At 36.2% G+C, this 18,730-nt stretch overlaps 1 protein-coding gene across 1 annotated transcript; it reads left to right on the plus strand.

The window, feature by feature from the left end:
• Positions 1-690: 690 nt before the first annotated feature.
• On the plus strand, positions 691-14,253 carry LOC126825310 (uncharacterized). Its single transcript, XM_050554900.1, has 2 exons — positions 691-762; positions 12,756-14,253. The coding sequence occupies exon 2, from the start codon at positions 12,756-12,758 to the stop codon at positions 13,659-13,661; it is 906 nt and encodes a 301-aa protein (XP_050410857.1). The 5' UTR covers positions 691-762; the 3' UTR covers positions 13,662-14,253.
• The last annotated feature ends 4,477 nt before the right edge of the window (positions 14,254-18,730 follow it).

Genomic DNA, 18,730 nt, shown 5'->3' on the forward strand with positions numbered 1-18,730 from the left:
TTATTCGAAACTATAACTATGCATTCAAAATTATGTTAACGACATGAACACCAGAAATGGTGAATTCAAGACACATAAAAATAACAAAGAAAGCAAACTATTAAAAGTTGTATTAAAATTTAGCATAAAACAATATGTTAGTGTTAACTTCCGTTAAAAATTATTGATGCTCCCCATGCAACTTTCTGGTAGTAGGAATAACTTTCCTCGAAGGGTAGCCTCGGTCATCCAAGTCCGTTAGTCGAGGGAGCTATCGCGGAGGAGCCATATTGTCTGGATGACCGAGACTACTTGAAGGGAGGTTTTTTTTTTTTGATGCAAGCTTCGGCTAAAATCGGAACCACGCCTTGATGGATGTGACATGTGGAGAAATTACATTGGAAGAAAATACCGATGTCGAAGTTACATATGTCGATTATGCACTAGTAGAAATTACAACAGTTGAAAGATCAGATGTAGAAAATACAAACGTTACAAGGCGCATTTGTACATGTGTTTTTTCGTTAGTGGACAATACTTTTCTATTTTGTAAAATCGAACATGGAAAAATCATCAAAACAACACTTTCATATGCTGACATAGTAACTTCTATTCGTGTTTACATGTCTTTTAATGTGGCGTCGATCCCCTTCCATAGACGTGGAACGGCTTGGATCGATCAATGTAGTCAAGTAAATATCGATCGTCGTGATTATGTTGTTTACGAAAGTGAGATGATGTTGTTTACGAAAGTGTGTTTCTGTCTTATTACGTATTTTTAAAGTAAGTGGTTAAATATTGTTATTGTAATATTTGAGAATTTTAATATAGATGTAAATATGAATCAATTATTTGAAGTCTTGGTGGTTGTAGTTTATATTCAGGCATCTTTGTGAGACTTTGTGATTTCCCATGTTGTGTTATTTACCCTGTAGCTGCGCAGTGCTGAATGGTATATTGGCTTCATATTTTCTAAAGTTACAAATTCAAATGTCATTATTTTTGATTTTCATCCATTTTTTTATTGTTCGGTATCATCTCAAGCACATTTAGATACCCAAATACAGGCACTAAGGTTATTGTGAATTACTTTTTGAGGACCCCCCCCCCCCCCACATTTCAAGTGTGTGACCTTAAACTTAATGTCTTATTACTTCGTTGCACACCCGTGTACTGGTAAGTTCAGAAAGGATGCGGCACGGAGATAGTATGGCGTACGGTGGTGTAAAAGAAACCTTTACATATCGATATAATTTTTCGGTAAACGAAACGTATTTTGTACACGAGGAGCAGTCCATTTGCTGATTACACTATTTTGCTTGGATACACTATTTTGCCTATAACGTTTTTTAGTGTGTGACCTTAAACTTAATGTCTTATTACTTCGTTGCACACCCGTGTACTGGTAAGTTCAGAAAGGATGCGGCACGGAGATAGTATGGCGTACGGTGGTGTAAAAGAAACCTTTACATATCGATATAATTTTTCAGTAAACGAAACGTATTTTGTACACGAGGAGCAGTCCATTTGCTGATTACACTATTTTGCTTGAATACACTATTTTGCCTATAACGTTTTTTTAGGACTTCGAATTCTGTCTTATGGTTTGGATTGTTCGTACACTATTTTGCTTGAATACACTATTTTGCCTATAACGTTTTTTAGGACTTCGAATTCTGTCTTATGGTTTGGATTGTTCGTACTTGGTTCTATTTTATTTAACGAGTATTCGAATCGTTCGTATAAACACATGAAGGGTCATTTTCAAGATTGAAAAAAAAAATGGCGGATCCCATGTGCGTGGTAGCAACCCAGTTAACATTGATGGTTAGATTTACGTAAAGTTTACGTCATTATGGTTAGATTTTGGTTAGCGTCCAATAATGGTAAAATTCTTTGGTTAAATTTACGTTACTTTTACGTCATAATGGTTATGGTTACGTTTACGTCAGAAAATGACGTAAATGTAACGTAAACTTTATGACGGATTACTAACCAATTTTTTTCCCTTTGAATACTTCTTGATTAAATAACATTACAAGTGTGTGCACATTCTAACAATTGATATATAGTCGGAATTCAGACATAATAATTATATATGTATTATTGGTTATAATTTTAACGTTAATCTAACGTAAATTTTACATCAGGTTTCTAACCGTTAGTTTATGGTTAGTTTTCTGACGTAAATCTAACGTTAGTTTTCTGACGTAAATCTAACGTTAGTTTTCTGACGTAAATCTAACGTTAGTTTTCTGACGTTATAATAATGTTAGTTTTCTAACGTTAAAGTAATGTTAGTTTTATGTCATAATTTAGGGTTAGTTTTCTAACGTAAATCTAATGTTAATTTTATAAAATAAATCTAACTTTAGTTTTCTAACATAAATCTAACGTTAGTTTTCTAACATAAACCTGATATTAGTTGTAAAACGTAAAACAAATGTCAGTTTAATGTCATGATACTAACAATTAAGGGCCTGACAAGACAGCTGTCTAGTCATTAAAATGGGACAAAAATGGGTAAGACCCTGGCTCGCTAGCCTGGAGGTCGGGTGTTCGATCCCTGCATTGGCCGAGAAAGTTCATCCAGATTTCCGGCGTTTTTTCCCCTTGTCAGTGATGCAGGACGGAGAGCCTGACAAGGACAGCTGTCTAGTTGTTCAGATGGGATAAAAAACCGAGGTCCCGTGTACACATTGGCATGCATGTAAAAGATCCCTTGACAGTTGGAATTCGATATAAGAGTAGGCCGTAGTGCCACTGTCGGGGCAAAATTTCCCTCATAACACACTGTATGGTGTATGGCCATCTTTATTAGCCCAGTTCGGAGCAGAACGGTTGGACGTTAAACCCCATTTCATTTCATTACATTTTGTATCCATTTCTAAGTGCCCAAGAATAGAGATCTAGCTCCTTTAATAGTTGCGAACTGTAGGTGACACACAAAGAGAAAACGAATGAATGAATGATCTACTCTCATTTCAAATTCCAAATGTCAAGGGTTCTTTTACGTGCACACCCACGTGATGAACTAGACACTGTTTTTTTGAGGTCCTCTGTCCTACACCACTACTAACAAAGGGAACTTTCTCGACCAACATGGGGATCACGTTGGCTAAGTGAGTAAGACGCTGACTCGCTAGCCTGGAGGTCGGGTGTTCGATCCCTGCATTGGCTGAGAAAGTTCATCCAGATTTTCCTGCGTGTTTTCCCCTTGTCAGTGATACAGGACGGAGGGCCTGACAAGAACAGCTGTCTAGTCAGGGATGAAAAACTGAGGTCACGTGTACACACAGGAGTGCACATGAAAGATCCCTTGGTAGTTGGAACTTGATATAAGAGTAGGCCATAGCGCCGCTGCCTGGGTAAAATTTCCTTCATAGCATACTGTATGACGTATGTTCGTCTTCATTAGCTCAGTTTAGGAGCAGAACAGTAGGACGTTAAACCCGATTTCATTTCATTTTTCTCGACCAACACGGAAATTGAACCCCTCATTTGCTAGCCAGTGTGTTACTAATTACTAGAGAGAGAGAGAGAGAGAAATGGGGTTTAACGTCTACTCGACACAAACTAGGTCATTTTGGGACTAACATATAGTTTAATTTTTATTTACATAATTCGCTTGCGCGTAGGGGTCTTTAGCAGTGGGAGAAAACCGGAGGTTGGACAGGCGACCCTACTCCTTGTCACGTACAACCGGGGATTCGAAACCACGCCAGTCAACTCAATGACAGACTTTATGATACAGCGCAGGCACGCTAACCATTCAGCAATCCACCACCCCACCCCCGTTACTAATTACTAAGTTTGTGAAATGTAGGTTTTTCCTCATGTAGGTTTGTCCTGATGAAATCGGTTTATTGTCCTACTGTTCTGCTCCGACTGGGCTAATGAAGAAAGGTACATGCCATACAATGTGCTATGAGGGAAATTTTGCCCCAGCAGCGGCACTATGGCCTACTAATATCGAATCTAACTGCCAAGGGATCTTTTCGTGCAAGCCAATGTATACATGGTACCTCGGTTTTTTGTCCCATCTGAGTGACTAGACTACTTTCCTTGTTCCTGCACCTCTGACAAGGGGAAACCATGTCGGAAAATCCTGATGAACTTTCTCCACCAATGCAGGGATCGAACACGTGCCCTCCGGATTACCGAGCCAGCATCTTACGCACTTAGCCACCGTGGCTTTATCAAAATTAGTAATGAAGATGTGCTATGACAGAAATTTTGCCTGGACAGCAGCATTACCGCACTTACTAATGAAGATGTGCTAGGAAAGACATTTTGCCTGGAGAGCAGCATTTCCCCATATAGTCATTACCAATAGTTCTAAGTGCACACCAACCTGTAAAAGAGGTCTTTACACACTTTTCCATCATTACCAATTACTAGTCTGCGGGTTCACTAGTCCATGGGTGCACTAATCCGTGCATTCACTAGTCCACTAGTCTGACTCTATAAAATACTATAGATATGAGTATTAAAGAAACCCAGTAGATATGGTGACTGATATCACCCTTCGTAAGGCGATAACCCAACATCACGGCATTTTAACCCGAAATCACAACATTTTAACCATTATAGCATATGCCCTTCTTCATTAGCCCACTTGGAACAAAATAGTAGGATGTTCAAACCCCATTTAAAATTCATTTTCGTACTTTTCTGCACCAATCGGACTATTGAAGATAGTCATACGCAATGCAGAGTGCTTTGACGGAAATTTTCTATGGACTGTGGCAGGGCGGAGGATCTGGCAAGGGATAAGGTATAGTTGTTCGGGTCATACGAAAAATCAAGTCCTCATGTACATATTGGCATGCACGTAAAAGACACTCCGACAGTTGTAATTTAATATCAGAGTAGGCCATTGTGCCGCTATCCGTGCAAAGTTTCCGTCATAGTACACTGTATATAGTGTATGCCTGTCTTCATTAGCAAAACAGTAGGATGTTTAATCTCATTTAATTTTATTTAATTTTCCTACTTTTCTGCACCAATGGGATTATAAAAGATAGGCTGGCAGGCGGACGAGTGCACCCGTTGACTATTGAGCATCATTTACAACGAAACGTCGCTTTAATTAAAATAGTAATTGTGTTTTTTGTTGTATCATCGAGTCAAGTGAACGTTAAACCCCATTTCTCTCTCTCTCAATTTTGATACCCAAAAATTTGACAAAACAAATAATGATTGATTGTCGTAAACTGTTTCATAAAGCAGAGTTGTTCTCTACTAAAAGGTTATCACTGTCCAAATGTTCGGAGTAGTCCACACCTAGGCCGACTATGCATGAAGTGTTTTTATAATTAAATTTATTAAATATAGTACCTTGCACCAGTAAATATAAAATTAATGATCCTTTCACCAGTAAATATAAAATTCATAGGCCGACAATGCATTAAGTGTTTTTATAATTAAAGTTATTAAATGTAGTACCTTGCACCAGTAAATATAAACTTAATGATCCTTGGACCAGTAAATATAATATTCATGATCATTATTTATATAAGGCCTTCATCAACCTTGCACCAGTAAATATAAAATTAATGATCCTTGCACCAGTAAATATAAAATTCATGATCATTATTTATATAAGGCCTTCATGTATGTTTGTACAAGTGTACATTCTTGGAATTGTATTTCCATTAACAATATGGAGATCAATTATAATAACCTTTGGCCTTGTTCATGAATCCTTAAATTTTTGAAAATTTAGTTCTTAATATGAAACTATCTAAATAAAATATTGCTTAAATCAATGTGTGTTGTTAATGTCATTCAAAATGGCGGCTGTCTACATATACAATATATAAAATAGGTCATGAGTCGATTGTTGCCGTTTTTTTTATTTCGAATTTAAAAGTTCAACACTTAATTATATAAGTTGTAAAACCATATAAAAATAAAGGTTGGACCAATACTAGTTCCATTTTTTTAAGTTATGAATCTGAAAAATATATAATAATGACCCAGTCAATTAACATCGAGATCTACTCTAGCTATATGAGTCCATATATTTATCGTCTCTCGATAAAAGACCTATCTCTGAAAATTAAAATTCCCCGATTTGATTATTCTTTTAATATAACGTAATTATGTAACCTCATATAAAATATGGTAGATCGTATACAAACAAATAATATGAATAGATTCATTATCAGAAATATTACAGGCCTTTCAAACGACAGCCGCCATTTTTAGACCAACATAGATGTACAAATATATTTTTATCGTCTCGGGCAAGGTCAAGGTCACGATCTGTTCACGGTTGATGATTGTGTTTAAATCGGTTTATATCATATTATTTCTATTCTTTTTTTATAGGGTACGGTTATTGTTGTTATTTATCTAAATTGCTTCAATTATTTATTAAATATTTTTTGTTTGTTCGTTTGACCGGAACGTACGGAATTCTGGGATTTAAAATGGCGGCATAGGTTATTATTTTTCCCAAAGAAGAAATGATGCCGTGATTTAAAGTTAAATAAAGCTATTCCACACATACACACATGATTTTGGATTCAGCAAAGTAAAGTTGAAGGTAAGTGCACTTTTTATGCGAACTTCCGTTGACAGTATACCGATAGATCTAATGTTGATAAAAAAAATAATCTGGCCGTGGAAAAAGTTTGCACGCAACTTTGTATATCAGACAGTCAGTATTTGTTTTTAACACGATGCAGTTACATTGTCCGTAAACCATACTATTCATAAACAAAATCAACATTGCTTTAAGTTACCGAAAGTAATACTGGTTCCAAAATTGTTTTTAAAAAATCTGGATCCAAAAATTATCAAACAAATAACGAATTTATTAATGATGTAGACTGTTAAAATTCAGGCTGTGCTAATTATAATATAAGTACATGTAGTATTTTCTAAACATTTTTATGGGTGTTTCAGGTTGGGTTTTTTTGTTGTTATTGTACTGATATTTTTGCAAATTTAATAATGCATAATGCAAGAGCTAAATCTATATATTGTACGTAGGTGAAGAAGGTATTTCTTGAGACTGTAAATGTTAAATTTTTTTATAAGACATTTTAATGTATTAACTTGCTAAGTCTATAATCAAGTCTCAATGCCATCGGGTGCTCGAGATGTTCACAAATTCAAACACTGGCGGTTAATGTTAATGATTTAATTTAATTGAAAAATGGATAATCAAGACTTTAAGCTTATATACATAGGCCTATTTATATGATATAACATTAAATAACAAGTTTGCCCGTACATACTTGTACATAAAGGTTTCAGTCCTACTCCCCTGCTTATTTTTCCTTGTGGTGGCCAAGAAAGTTCATCAGGATTTTCTGGCATGGTTCCTCTTTTAACTGGTGCAAGACAGAGGGGCTGGTAAGGGCTAATGTACAGTTGTTCGGATAGGACAAAAAACCAAGCTCTTTTGTACACACGGTCCAGTCAAAATTTCCATCACAGCACACTTTCAAGCATTTGTCCAACTTCTTTAGCCCAGTTTGAGCAGAACAGTATGATGTTGAACCCCATTTCATTACAGATCCACAGTAGGTTGGCTGTCAGCCCAGTTGGAGCTGAACAGTAGGCCGTTTAACCCAATTACGTTTTTTTTGGGGAGTATAAAGTTGCTTTTTATTTATTTTGTTTTTTTTACAGATCCTACATGTATATTTGAGCAATTTGACTTATACTCAACATCGACTTATACCCTGTATGGTAATGTGATGATGCCCCCTCTTCCAGACAAGACATAGGCTATAACTGTTTCAAATGACAAGTGCTAAATGAAGTATTTGGTGAAAGAAATGAAATGAAATGAAATGGGGTTTAACGTCCTACTGTTCTGCTCCTAACCTGGGCTAATGAAGACGAGCATATGCCATACAGTGTGCTATGAGGGAAATTTTGCCTGGGCAGCGGGGCTACGGCCTACTCTTATATCGAATTCCAACTGCCAAGGGATCTTTTACGCGCACGCCAATGTCTACACGGGACCTCAGTTTTTCGTCCCATAACGACTAGACAGCTGTCCTTGTCAGTCCCTCCGTCCTGCATCACTGACAAGGGAAACCACGCCGGAAAATCAGGATGAACTTACAGGGATCGAACACCCGATCTCCAGGCTAGCGAGCCAGCGTCTTACCCACTTAGCCACTTGATCCCCCCCTTTGGGGAAAGAGAGAGAGAGAAATGGGGTTTACCGTCCACTAGACACAAACTAGGTCATTTCGGGACTAACATATGGTTTAATTTTTTATTTACATAATTCGCTTGCGCGTAGGGGTCTTTAGGAGTGGGAGGAAACCGGAGGACCTGGAGAAAACCCATGAGGTTGGACAGGCGACCCTACTCCTTGCCACGTACAACCGGGGATTCGAAACCACGCCAGTCGACTCAATGACAGACTTTATGATACAGCGCGCGCACGCTAACCATTCAGCCATCCACCCCCCCCCCCCCCCTTTGGTGAAAGAAAACAGGGCTGTGGCTAGTGAAATGAAAGTTTAACGTCCTACTGTTTTGCTCTGAACTGGGCTAATGAAGAAAGGCATACGCCACACAGTGTGCTATGTGGGAAATTTTGCCCGGACAGTGGCACTTCAAGGGCTCTTGTACGTGCACGCCAATGTGTTCATGGGACCTCATTTTTTTCTCCCATTTTAGTGACTAGACAGCTGTCTTGTCTAGCCCTCTGTCCTGCATCACTGACAAGGGAGAACCACGCCGGAAAATCTGGAGTAACTTTCTCGGCCAATGCAGGGATTGAACACCCGACCTCCAGACTAGATAGCCAGTGTCTTACCGACTTAACCAACGTGATCCCCGTTGTGGCTACAATTCCTGGATTTGAAGGTCAGGTATGATATGAAACGAATATTTTGAACCGGTTCACCAATGCAACCAATCCGTGACTGGTTAACTGATAGAGGGTTACATCCTTGATATAAATATACTTGTCGCGGGTTTTAAAAATAGAAATATATATATAAAGGTAGCTCAAAATTCATCTCTACATGTACATTGGCCAAGGGGGGATCATGTGGCTAAGTGGGTAAGACGCTGACTCGCTAGCCTTGAGGTTGGGTGTTCGATCCCTGCATTGGCCGAGAAAGTTCATCCTGATTTTCCGGTGTGGTTTCCCATTGTCAGTAATGCAGGACAGAGGGCCTGACGAGGACAGCTGTCTAGTCGTTTGGATGGGACAAAAAAAACAAGGTCCAGTGTACACATCGGCGTGCACATAAAAGATCCCCTGGCAGTTGGAATTCGATACAAGAGTAGGCCATAGCGCTGCTGCCCGGGCAAAATTTCCCTCATAGCACACTGTATGGCGTAACCTTTTGCGTCTCTTCAAAATATTTCAAATCTTTTGTCATGGATCAACCATTGCAAATATCCGTGTTACAATTATATTTGAAATGTGTTAAACCAATTCTGCAACACATGTAATATTGGTGTAGTATATATCTTTGTTTATACACCCACATATCAATTTTGGCCCTGTTTGTCCGTACACTGGGTGTGAAATGTGAATCATTCCGATTGTGAGAGGACAAGCATTATCAATATACAGCTTTTCAGGACTTTGCCTTCCTTGGTTAATTCTCCCTTTTTCAAATGCAATAGATGCTGTGTTTATTCTTAATTGATTTTTTTCAAATTTGTGTTACACGCTGGAATCATGAGAGGACGAAACCTATCAATATTCAGCATTCCACAACATTCCATTCCAGTGTCGGCCGAGAAAGTTCTTCGTGATTTCCAGACTTGGTTTCCTCCCCTTGTCAGAGGTGCAGGACAGAGGGCCTGACAAGGAGGGACAGCTGTCTAGTCGTTTGGATGGTACGAATGACCGAGGTCCTGTGCACACATTGGTGTGCACGTGAAAGATCCCTTGGCAGTTTGAATTCGATATAAGAGTAGGCTTTAGCCCCGCTGTCTGGATAAAATTCCATAATAGGACACTGTATAGCATATTTCCATGTCATTAGCCCTGTCGGAATAGGACATTAAACCCCATTTCATTTCACTCATTCCAAAGTTAACTCCTATTCCATCAATACCTTGAGCAAATAAGATAGAGGCTATAGGTTTTGGCCCAATTTGGTCAATATCCCAGTTTTTTCTTTCTTATATGCATATCAACACTTTCATAGCGCTAATGTAGACCTTTTTCTTGAACATTTTCCCTTGTCAGTGATGCCGGACAGAGGACCTGACATGGATGGCTGACTAGTCATACGGAAGGGACAAAAAAACAAGGTACAGTGTAAACTCAATTGTGTGTGTGTGTGAAAGATCCCTTGGCAGTTGGAATTTTATATAAGAGTACGCCATAGCTCTGCACACTGTGTGCCATATGCCCGTCTTCATTTCTCATTTCACAGCTGTGGATAAAAACTGTTAATATTTAAATGTGTATTTTGTATTTTATAACATTATATTTTTGTCTTTTAAATAAAGTATATGTATACATACTTGTAGTATATTTTGTCATATAATTCTGCTAGATTTTTAACTTTTCTGTGCAATACATTTAGAATGTAGATAGAGAGCAATGGGGTAAAACATCCAATAGACATAAACTGTCCTTTGGGACTAAGTGATACAATTCAAGTTGAATAATTCATCCGCACCAGGAATCTTTAGTAGTAGGAGGACCCAGAGAAGACCCAGAGAAAACCCATGTTCAAGTTGGGTGTGGAAACAAACCACTTGACTCAATGACAGACCTTATGATCTAAAGCACACACGCTGGACCACTCAATTTTTAGCCTCACCCACGGGTCAGGAAAATTTGATTATTGGTTGAATGTACTTCCCATTTACTGCCGCAAATAATGAATAATTTTGAAGGTTTTAATGGTTGGTTATATTTTCGTAACTTTGCTCATCAAAATTTGACATTAGAATTGCATCCGTAAATGATGTTAATTTAATGTCAGATTTACGTTATAATGGTCGGTTAGATATCCATCATTTTGCTCATCCTTTTAACGACAATTTAACGTCAGGAAATGACGTTAATCTAGCGTAAAGTTTACGTCATTTTTACGTTATATTTACATCATTTTCTAACGTAAATCTAACGTAAAGTTTACATCATTTTCTGACGTAAATCTAACGAAAATGACGTAAACTTTACGCAAATTTTACGTTAGATTTACGTCAGAAAATGACGTAAAGTTTACGTTAGATTTACGTCAGAAAATGACGTAAATATAACGTAAAAATGACGTAAAGTTTACGTTAAATTAACGTCATTTCCTGACGTAAAATTATCGTTAAAAAGATGAGCAAAATGATGGTAAACTGACTGACCATTTTTACGTAAATGTAACGTAAAATTAACATCATATTGTTATGTGGGAAGGACGCGTAAATCTCACACTACATGGAAACAGTAAAGCAACTTGTAAAGCAACTTGAAAATCTAAGACTCGACTACTGTACTACATAGATCTGTCCCCTACTTTTATCGTTTTGTGTAACTGCTGTAACAACCGCGATTGGACAAGAAAGTGGTGGAATTGAAATTGTGGTTTACACGATAACACGCGGGTGTGCGATTTGAAGGGGTACTGACATTGAAATAGTGTATTATGACTGAGTAATATAGTTTATTTTGGTGTTTTGTATCCAAGGGCCACTATTCTGTTCAGCCTTGTTGGTGTCGAGACTAGTTTGCAACTAGCTACAAATGTGTAACTCTAAACTGTGTTTAACTCTATTGATACAGTCGAAGACTCCTTGCGCAAGTACAAATAGGGTTAAACGCACAATTGTCAACACATATCATTACAATCAGTAGAGTGTCCACAAGCAAAAAACGTGATTTTTCGTACAATCAGGGGACATAATCCACGCAGTTATGGTCCGATTCATGCCAATATCGAAAGGAACTTATATCGTTGGGAGATAGACCTATATTTCACGTTTCGTCAAAATCGGATAAAAATTGTGACCTATAGACGGACAGGGCCGACGGCATAATACGTCCACATGACAATTTGGGTGTATAAAAATGCATGATAGTAATGATAAATAAAATAAGCCAAATTAATACAAATATGGTATATATATAAGATCTACACGTAGAAAATATTTAATAAAATGTTCAAACGTGGTGTATGTGTTTAATAGCTGAATGCCTTGATTTCTTTCGCTGATTATCGTTTTCCAACAAGGCTAAACAGCGATAAACCATTTGATTGATTGATGCTTTGGACCAGATAACATTAGCCATGATTAGGGAGAGTGGACGTTATTACAAGACATGTATACACAGACTTTCTTTGATATCGTTACAAAATTGAGATTCTTGTTAACAACCAGCTCGATAGTATATTCATCGGGAGCAGAGCATGGCGTAATATCCAAAATAAAGTCTGTCATTCGATTGTTTAAGCTTCATGTCGATCGTACAGTCATTGGCTGGGCCCGAGGCATTTTTCGAAGAGTGTCGCCCCAAAGAAGAACAATAAGTAACGCTTGATGGCAAGTCTTAGTTCTGGTGCACAAATGGAAGAAAGGGTATGAAATAACGTAGTTAAATGAGTAGTTGCAGTAATTATTAATTACTGTTGATTACACTACTAGATGGTCCCTAGATTGTGTATATGACTGAAAAGTGTTTCATTACGTTACTACGTTAGCCAGAACATTTCGCAATTCAGAGTCCAGATACTGTAATGGGAGTTCATTCCAGTGTACACCTTTATATATTATCTTTTGTAGTGTAATTGTATTTTTAGAGTTTATTTTTTTTTGTATTTTTGTTTTAGATGAAGGGAAAAGCTATTATCGGTATTTTTCTATTAATGGTAATACTAATAATTATTTACATCGTATCAAGCAGCTACTTCTACCTCATTAATTCAATAAAACCAACAGCGATCAATCCAGTTCCAAGCTTACGAAACAACCAATCGTGGAGACCACCACAGATATATGCAATATGTACAATGCCTTTACTCACAAATAAGGACATAAATACAACTAGCTACGCCAGTTACACACCACAAAAGATAAAAGAACGAATGTCAGAATTTATAACCGGATTACAGAGGACTCTCAACCACGCGTGTATATATCGCGTCCATTTTATATACAATCAAACGGCAGTAGTTGATTATGTTAAATCGAAAATTAAGACAAACTTGGACAAATTATTGTTCTATCGTGTTCCTAATCCACAAGCACACACCTCGTATTTTCAATTTGCCTATGATAATCTTCAAGGAAAAATAGCAATGTACACACCTGCTGATGTCTATCCGGGAGAAGGGTTTGAATTGATTAATAAAGATGTTATGGTGAAAAATAAGTTGATGTATGTTTTAACCAGACATGGCAAAAAAGAGAAACATTGTGACATGCAGAAACAGGCCTCTTCTAACAGCTGTCATGATAAACGTTATGGTGGTTCTCATGATACTTATATTTTTGTGCCAATTGGGAAATTTCCAGCGGAAGTTAAAAAAGAATTAACGGTACGGTCCATTGATTATGGTGTTGAAAATATGTCAATTTGGGCCTTCAGGAATTTAGGACATTATAATGTGACAAACCCTTGTAAAGTTCTTAAAGTGTATCATTTACATTGTACCGGACTACGTGATGCAAAGCGAAAACGACTCAATACTCCAAGAAACACTGGAATGGCTCGTCCTACAGATCAGTTGAATTAAAACACGAACTCAATTCGCGTGTACTCTACTTCAGTTTGCGTTATCAATTTGGGTGTTGCTAATATTTACACCTGCTTCAAATCTATTTATTTAACATGTTTTATTTGGTCTGTGTCGTTTTACCTTGCCGTTTGTTGTATTTAATTAGTGTGGCAGATAACTGTATAATAACAGGGAAATCTTTTAAATGGATACAGTTATCGCAATTGGAGTACCCTTTTGTAAAGTGTCAACCCTATGTAAACTTCGCAAAGAATATTATTTAAAATGTAAGGTACTACGTGGTGCAAGGTGTACTAGCCATCATTCCGTCTACGCAGAAACTCGGTTTTTTCCACTCAATAGAAAGACGAAAAGACACAAATTAAAACTACTATACAAAATTATCAATAATCTAACTCATTAACTCAAGAATCTCACAAATCTTGATCCAACAAAAAGATATTCCCTTCGAAACGAAGATAAAGTAAAACACATAAGATGTCGTACTGAACTTTTTTCTAAATCATTATTCCATCCAGTATTTGAGAGTGGAATAAACGCAGTACCTCTGCAGGAAATTCAAGAACCCTTAAAGTATTCCCTGGTCAAATTTCCAAATTAATTTACAAAATTACGAATTAATTTACAAAATTACGAATTAATTTACAAAATTATGAATTAATTTACAAAATTATGAGTTAATTTACAAGATTATGAATTCATTTACAAAATTATATATTAATTTACAACATTATAAATTAATTTACAACATTATAAATTAATTTACAACATTATAAATTAATTTACAAAATTATAAATTAATTTACAAAATTATAAATTAATTTACAACATTATAAATTAATTTACAAAATTATTAATTATAAATACAAATTTGAAATCTAAAAATAAAAAAAAATAGTTCGTATTTGAGCTTCCGTATAAAACTGTAGCCTCTATCAAGTTCAAAATGTTTTATATTTAGTAACACAATTGTATAAATATTTCATTGACTTTAACATTTATTTTTATTAAAAGTACACTACATTCCATAATATGAATGCATCGTTATATAATATTTTTGTAATAGCGATACATAATGACACTTATAAAAGAGCTTTGCCACTCAAAACTCATAAACATCACTTTTAGTAATTAAACTGTAAGAGCACGGAAGACTATTTATATCATTTTCTTGATAAAGACTCCTAACTGGAACATCGCTCGATAATATAATACTATTCAATAGAAGGGTTTTCTGTGTATTGTGTATAGTTCACTCTGTTTCTACAATAAAGAGAATAATGGCTAACCATTTATTTCATGATAATAATAATTAAATACATGTAGTAGCCAGTCCAGTCTAGATAATTAGACGTCGATATTCACTCCATTAAATGGTATAGACCTTTATTTGTTATTCTTTATATTAATGTTGTTCATTGTGAAGAATATGTATTGGGGATAATGCACTGCTACACAATTCTAACTCTTAGGCTAATATGCGTATATCAAGGAATGTTACTTCTTACTTACATATCGTAAATTGGATATTTACACATGACGTCCAAATGTTATTTTATATATCTTATTTATTAACAAATGAGTAGATTATTGACGCGTAAGTCTCACACACGGGTTTACTAAAATTTCCCCGGTAGACTGCTCGTAGTAGCAAGTACATAAGCATATATCCTACTATATCCAAAATTTAAAAGATTTCATAAAGATTAACAAAAAAAAAAAAGAAAAAAAAAGAAGAAAAATGACAAAATCATGGATATATATATAAGTGAAATAATAATCTACGAATCCACTCTTAGTCTTAGCAGGTTCCACACGGTCCAAAACTACTGGGTGTCGTGTATAACGATATAAATATTTGGCTTTGCATCCCCATGGGATCCTGTTACTTGTTCAAAATCAGCTGCCAACACGCCCCTGTTAAGCGACATGGAACGGCTTGGATCGATCAATGTAGTAATCTAAATATCGGTAGTCGTGATTATGTTGTTTACGAAAGTGAGATGATGTTGGTTGTTTACGAAAGTGTGTTTCTGTCTTATTACGTTTTTTAAAGTAAGTGGTTAAATATAGTTATTGTAATATTTGAGAATTTTAATATAGATGTAAATATGAATCAATTATTTGAAGTCTTAGTGGTTGTAGTATATATTCAGGCATCTGTGTGAGACTTTGTGATTTCCCTGTAGCTGCGCAGTGCTGAATGGTATATTGGCTTCATAGTTTCTAAAGTTACAAATTCAAAAGTCATTATTTTTTATTTTTATTCATTTTTTTATTGTTATTGTATGGTGGTGTAAAAGAAACCTTTACAAATCGATATAAATTTACGGTAAACGCTGTCAGTTTAGCGAGTATTCAAATCGCTCGTATAAAGATATGAAGTGTTGATATTTTTTGATATCAAAAATCACGAGTAGGAGATGTTATTTATCACCAAATCACTTACATGCACAAATAAAAAAATATAATACTTTGCTATAGATTTCACTTTTACTGAACCTGGTTACATTACGGTGTAGTGATGCATCATTTTTTGACAGCAATTCAACCATTGCAAAGTCCTTTATATTGACCCAGTGTTTCCATCAAGGCCAATTAAATAAAATAGTTCCTTTTTAACAAAAAAGAAGTTACTTTTAATAAAAAAAAATGAACTGTTCTTTGAAAATAAAAAAAAAGTGGTTCCTTTTTGATTGACCAATCAGATTCATTTAAAGCGATATCTCCTGAGATAGGATATCGCAGTAGATTATGAAATTCATCACACAAGCGATATCTACTGTAGAATGTATTATTGAGTGATAATATAGTTTATTTTGGTGTGGTTTTTTGTATCCAAGGGACACTATTCTGTTCAGCCTTGTTGGTGTCGAGACTAGTTTGCAACTAGCTACAAATGTGTAACGCTAAACATTACGGTTTGTATTTAAATAGGTAATTCTATCACAAATAGTGAAGACTGGACCACTAAAATAGTTAACAGGCAGTTTTTCTTTGTGGTAATGCGTTCTACATTTTCGAAGCGATATTTCTTATAATGTACAAGCCACCATGACACCAACCAGGTGAAATCTCGCCAAATACCGCGACGCGTTAACCCCGTCTATCACTTCCCTTATAACGCTTGGTTACAATCAGAGAATATTAGATCATAATAAATGTTATAGATTGTTTCGGGCATTTTTTCCGACGCTAAAGTCATTAGCATATAATTATGGACACGAAGGCTATTATGGAAAGTGACGTATGATCACGTGAGATGAGTGCGCATGCTATTTCTGACTGGTCGGACGTTTTAAGTTGGATCGGAGAGAAATCATAGAAATCATATCAAATCATATAATTATGCGGTAAGGCCTCACCTTTATTTCAATCGGAATTGGTTTATTTATGTTAAGCTATGCAGTACAATTTGGGGTCAGTTTATATGTAATTTAGGGTAGCTATAGGCCAGTAAACTTTTTGTAGTCATTGGACTAAAAAAAACTTGCTCAAAGGAACGCCGTAGGACGAGCCACTGCTGTGGCTGGAGTAAGGCGGAAAATATAAGTAGTAGAACCATTTCTAGTTTGCAACAATATGGTGTTACTTTACCTTGCCCTTAATGATTATGCCGCGACCGTCAATAACAGGTACATAGCTTGATTATCTACGGATTGTAACAGTGATGTGAAGCACAGTTGTCAAATTTTCGTGGTTTTAGGCATAAAGGAATATCGTAATAACGGTATATAATTCACACTATTTTAAAGAAAACATAATGAAACCACGCCACTAGACTCAATGGCAGACCTTATGATCTAAAGCGGGCACGTTAGAAGATCACTGTAAGAGGTGCCTATAATATTACTTATAATTTATGACCCTACATTCGATTAAAAATATATTTCCTCATAGCATTATTTGCTTACCTTTTTAAACTGATTTGTTTTTGAAATATGCTAAGTAGCTAAGCAAAAAAAACGAATTGCCTGTTGAATTAAAATAGTTATAAGTAAGTAGAGGAACCCCTAACCCAAACAAGAACAGAGGCTAGTGTAGATTTAGGCGAGATTTAATGATAACGTTTCGGTCTTTAATCGACCTTCATCAGATACAATAAAGATTAGAATATAATTACAGTATAACGGTGATATATTCGAAAGTTTTTTTTTAAATCGGATAATAATTGTGACCTTTAGTCGGACCACAAGTAAACACGTGATTTTTCGTATAATCATTGGCCATAATTCAGGAAGTTACGATCCGATATGCACGAATATCAAAAGGAACCAAGATCTTTGGGTTATAAACATGAATTTCAAGTTTAATCAAAATCGGATGAAAATAGGGTCCACAAGTTTGATATACCACATGTTACCACTATTTGCTTACGAGGGGCGTCCGTTTTGTCCGGCAGTTTTAGTCCGATTTTCACGAAATTCGAACTCAACCCACATTACGCTGTAACGGTGATACATTCGAACGTTTTTGTAAATTGGATAATAATTTTGACCTTTAGAGGGAAACAAGCTAAAAACGTGATTTTTCGTACGATCAGGGGCCATAATTCAGGAAGTTACGATCCGATATGCGCGAATATCGACAGGAGCCAAGACCTTTGGGTTACAAACATGAATTTCAAGTTTAATCAAAATCGGATGAAAATTGTGATCTCTAGAGGGTCCACAACATTGGTATACCAGATGTTTACACTATTTGCTTACGAGGGACGGTCATTTTGTCCGGCAGTTTTAGTCTGATTTTCACGAATTCAACTCAACCAACATTATGGTGTAAGTAATGGTTATATATGCGAACGTTTGTCTTAAATCGGATAATAATTGTGACCTCTTGGGGGACCACAAGCTCAAAAACGCGATTTTTCATAAAATCATGGGCCATAATTCGGGAAGTTACGATCCGATATGCGCGAATATAATCATGCATTTCAAGTTTCGTCGAAATCGGGTAAAAATTGTGACCTCTGGAGCGTCCATAAGTTAAAAACATGATTTTTCGTACAATCAGGGGACATAATCCATGCAGTTATGATCCGATTCATGCCAATATCGACAGGAACT

The sequence above is a fragment of the Patella vulgata genome, chromosome 6 (genome assembly GCF_932274485.2).
Source record: "Patella vulgata chromosome 6, xgPatVulg1.2, whole genome shotgun sequence".
In the NCBI taxonomy this organism is placed as follows: Eukaryota; Metazoa; Mollusca; class Gastropoda; family Patellidae; genus Patella; species Patella vulgata.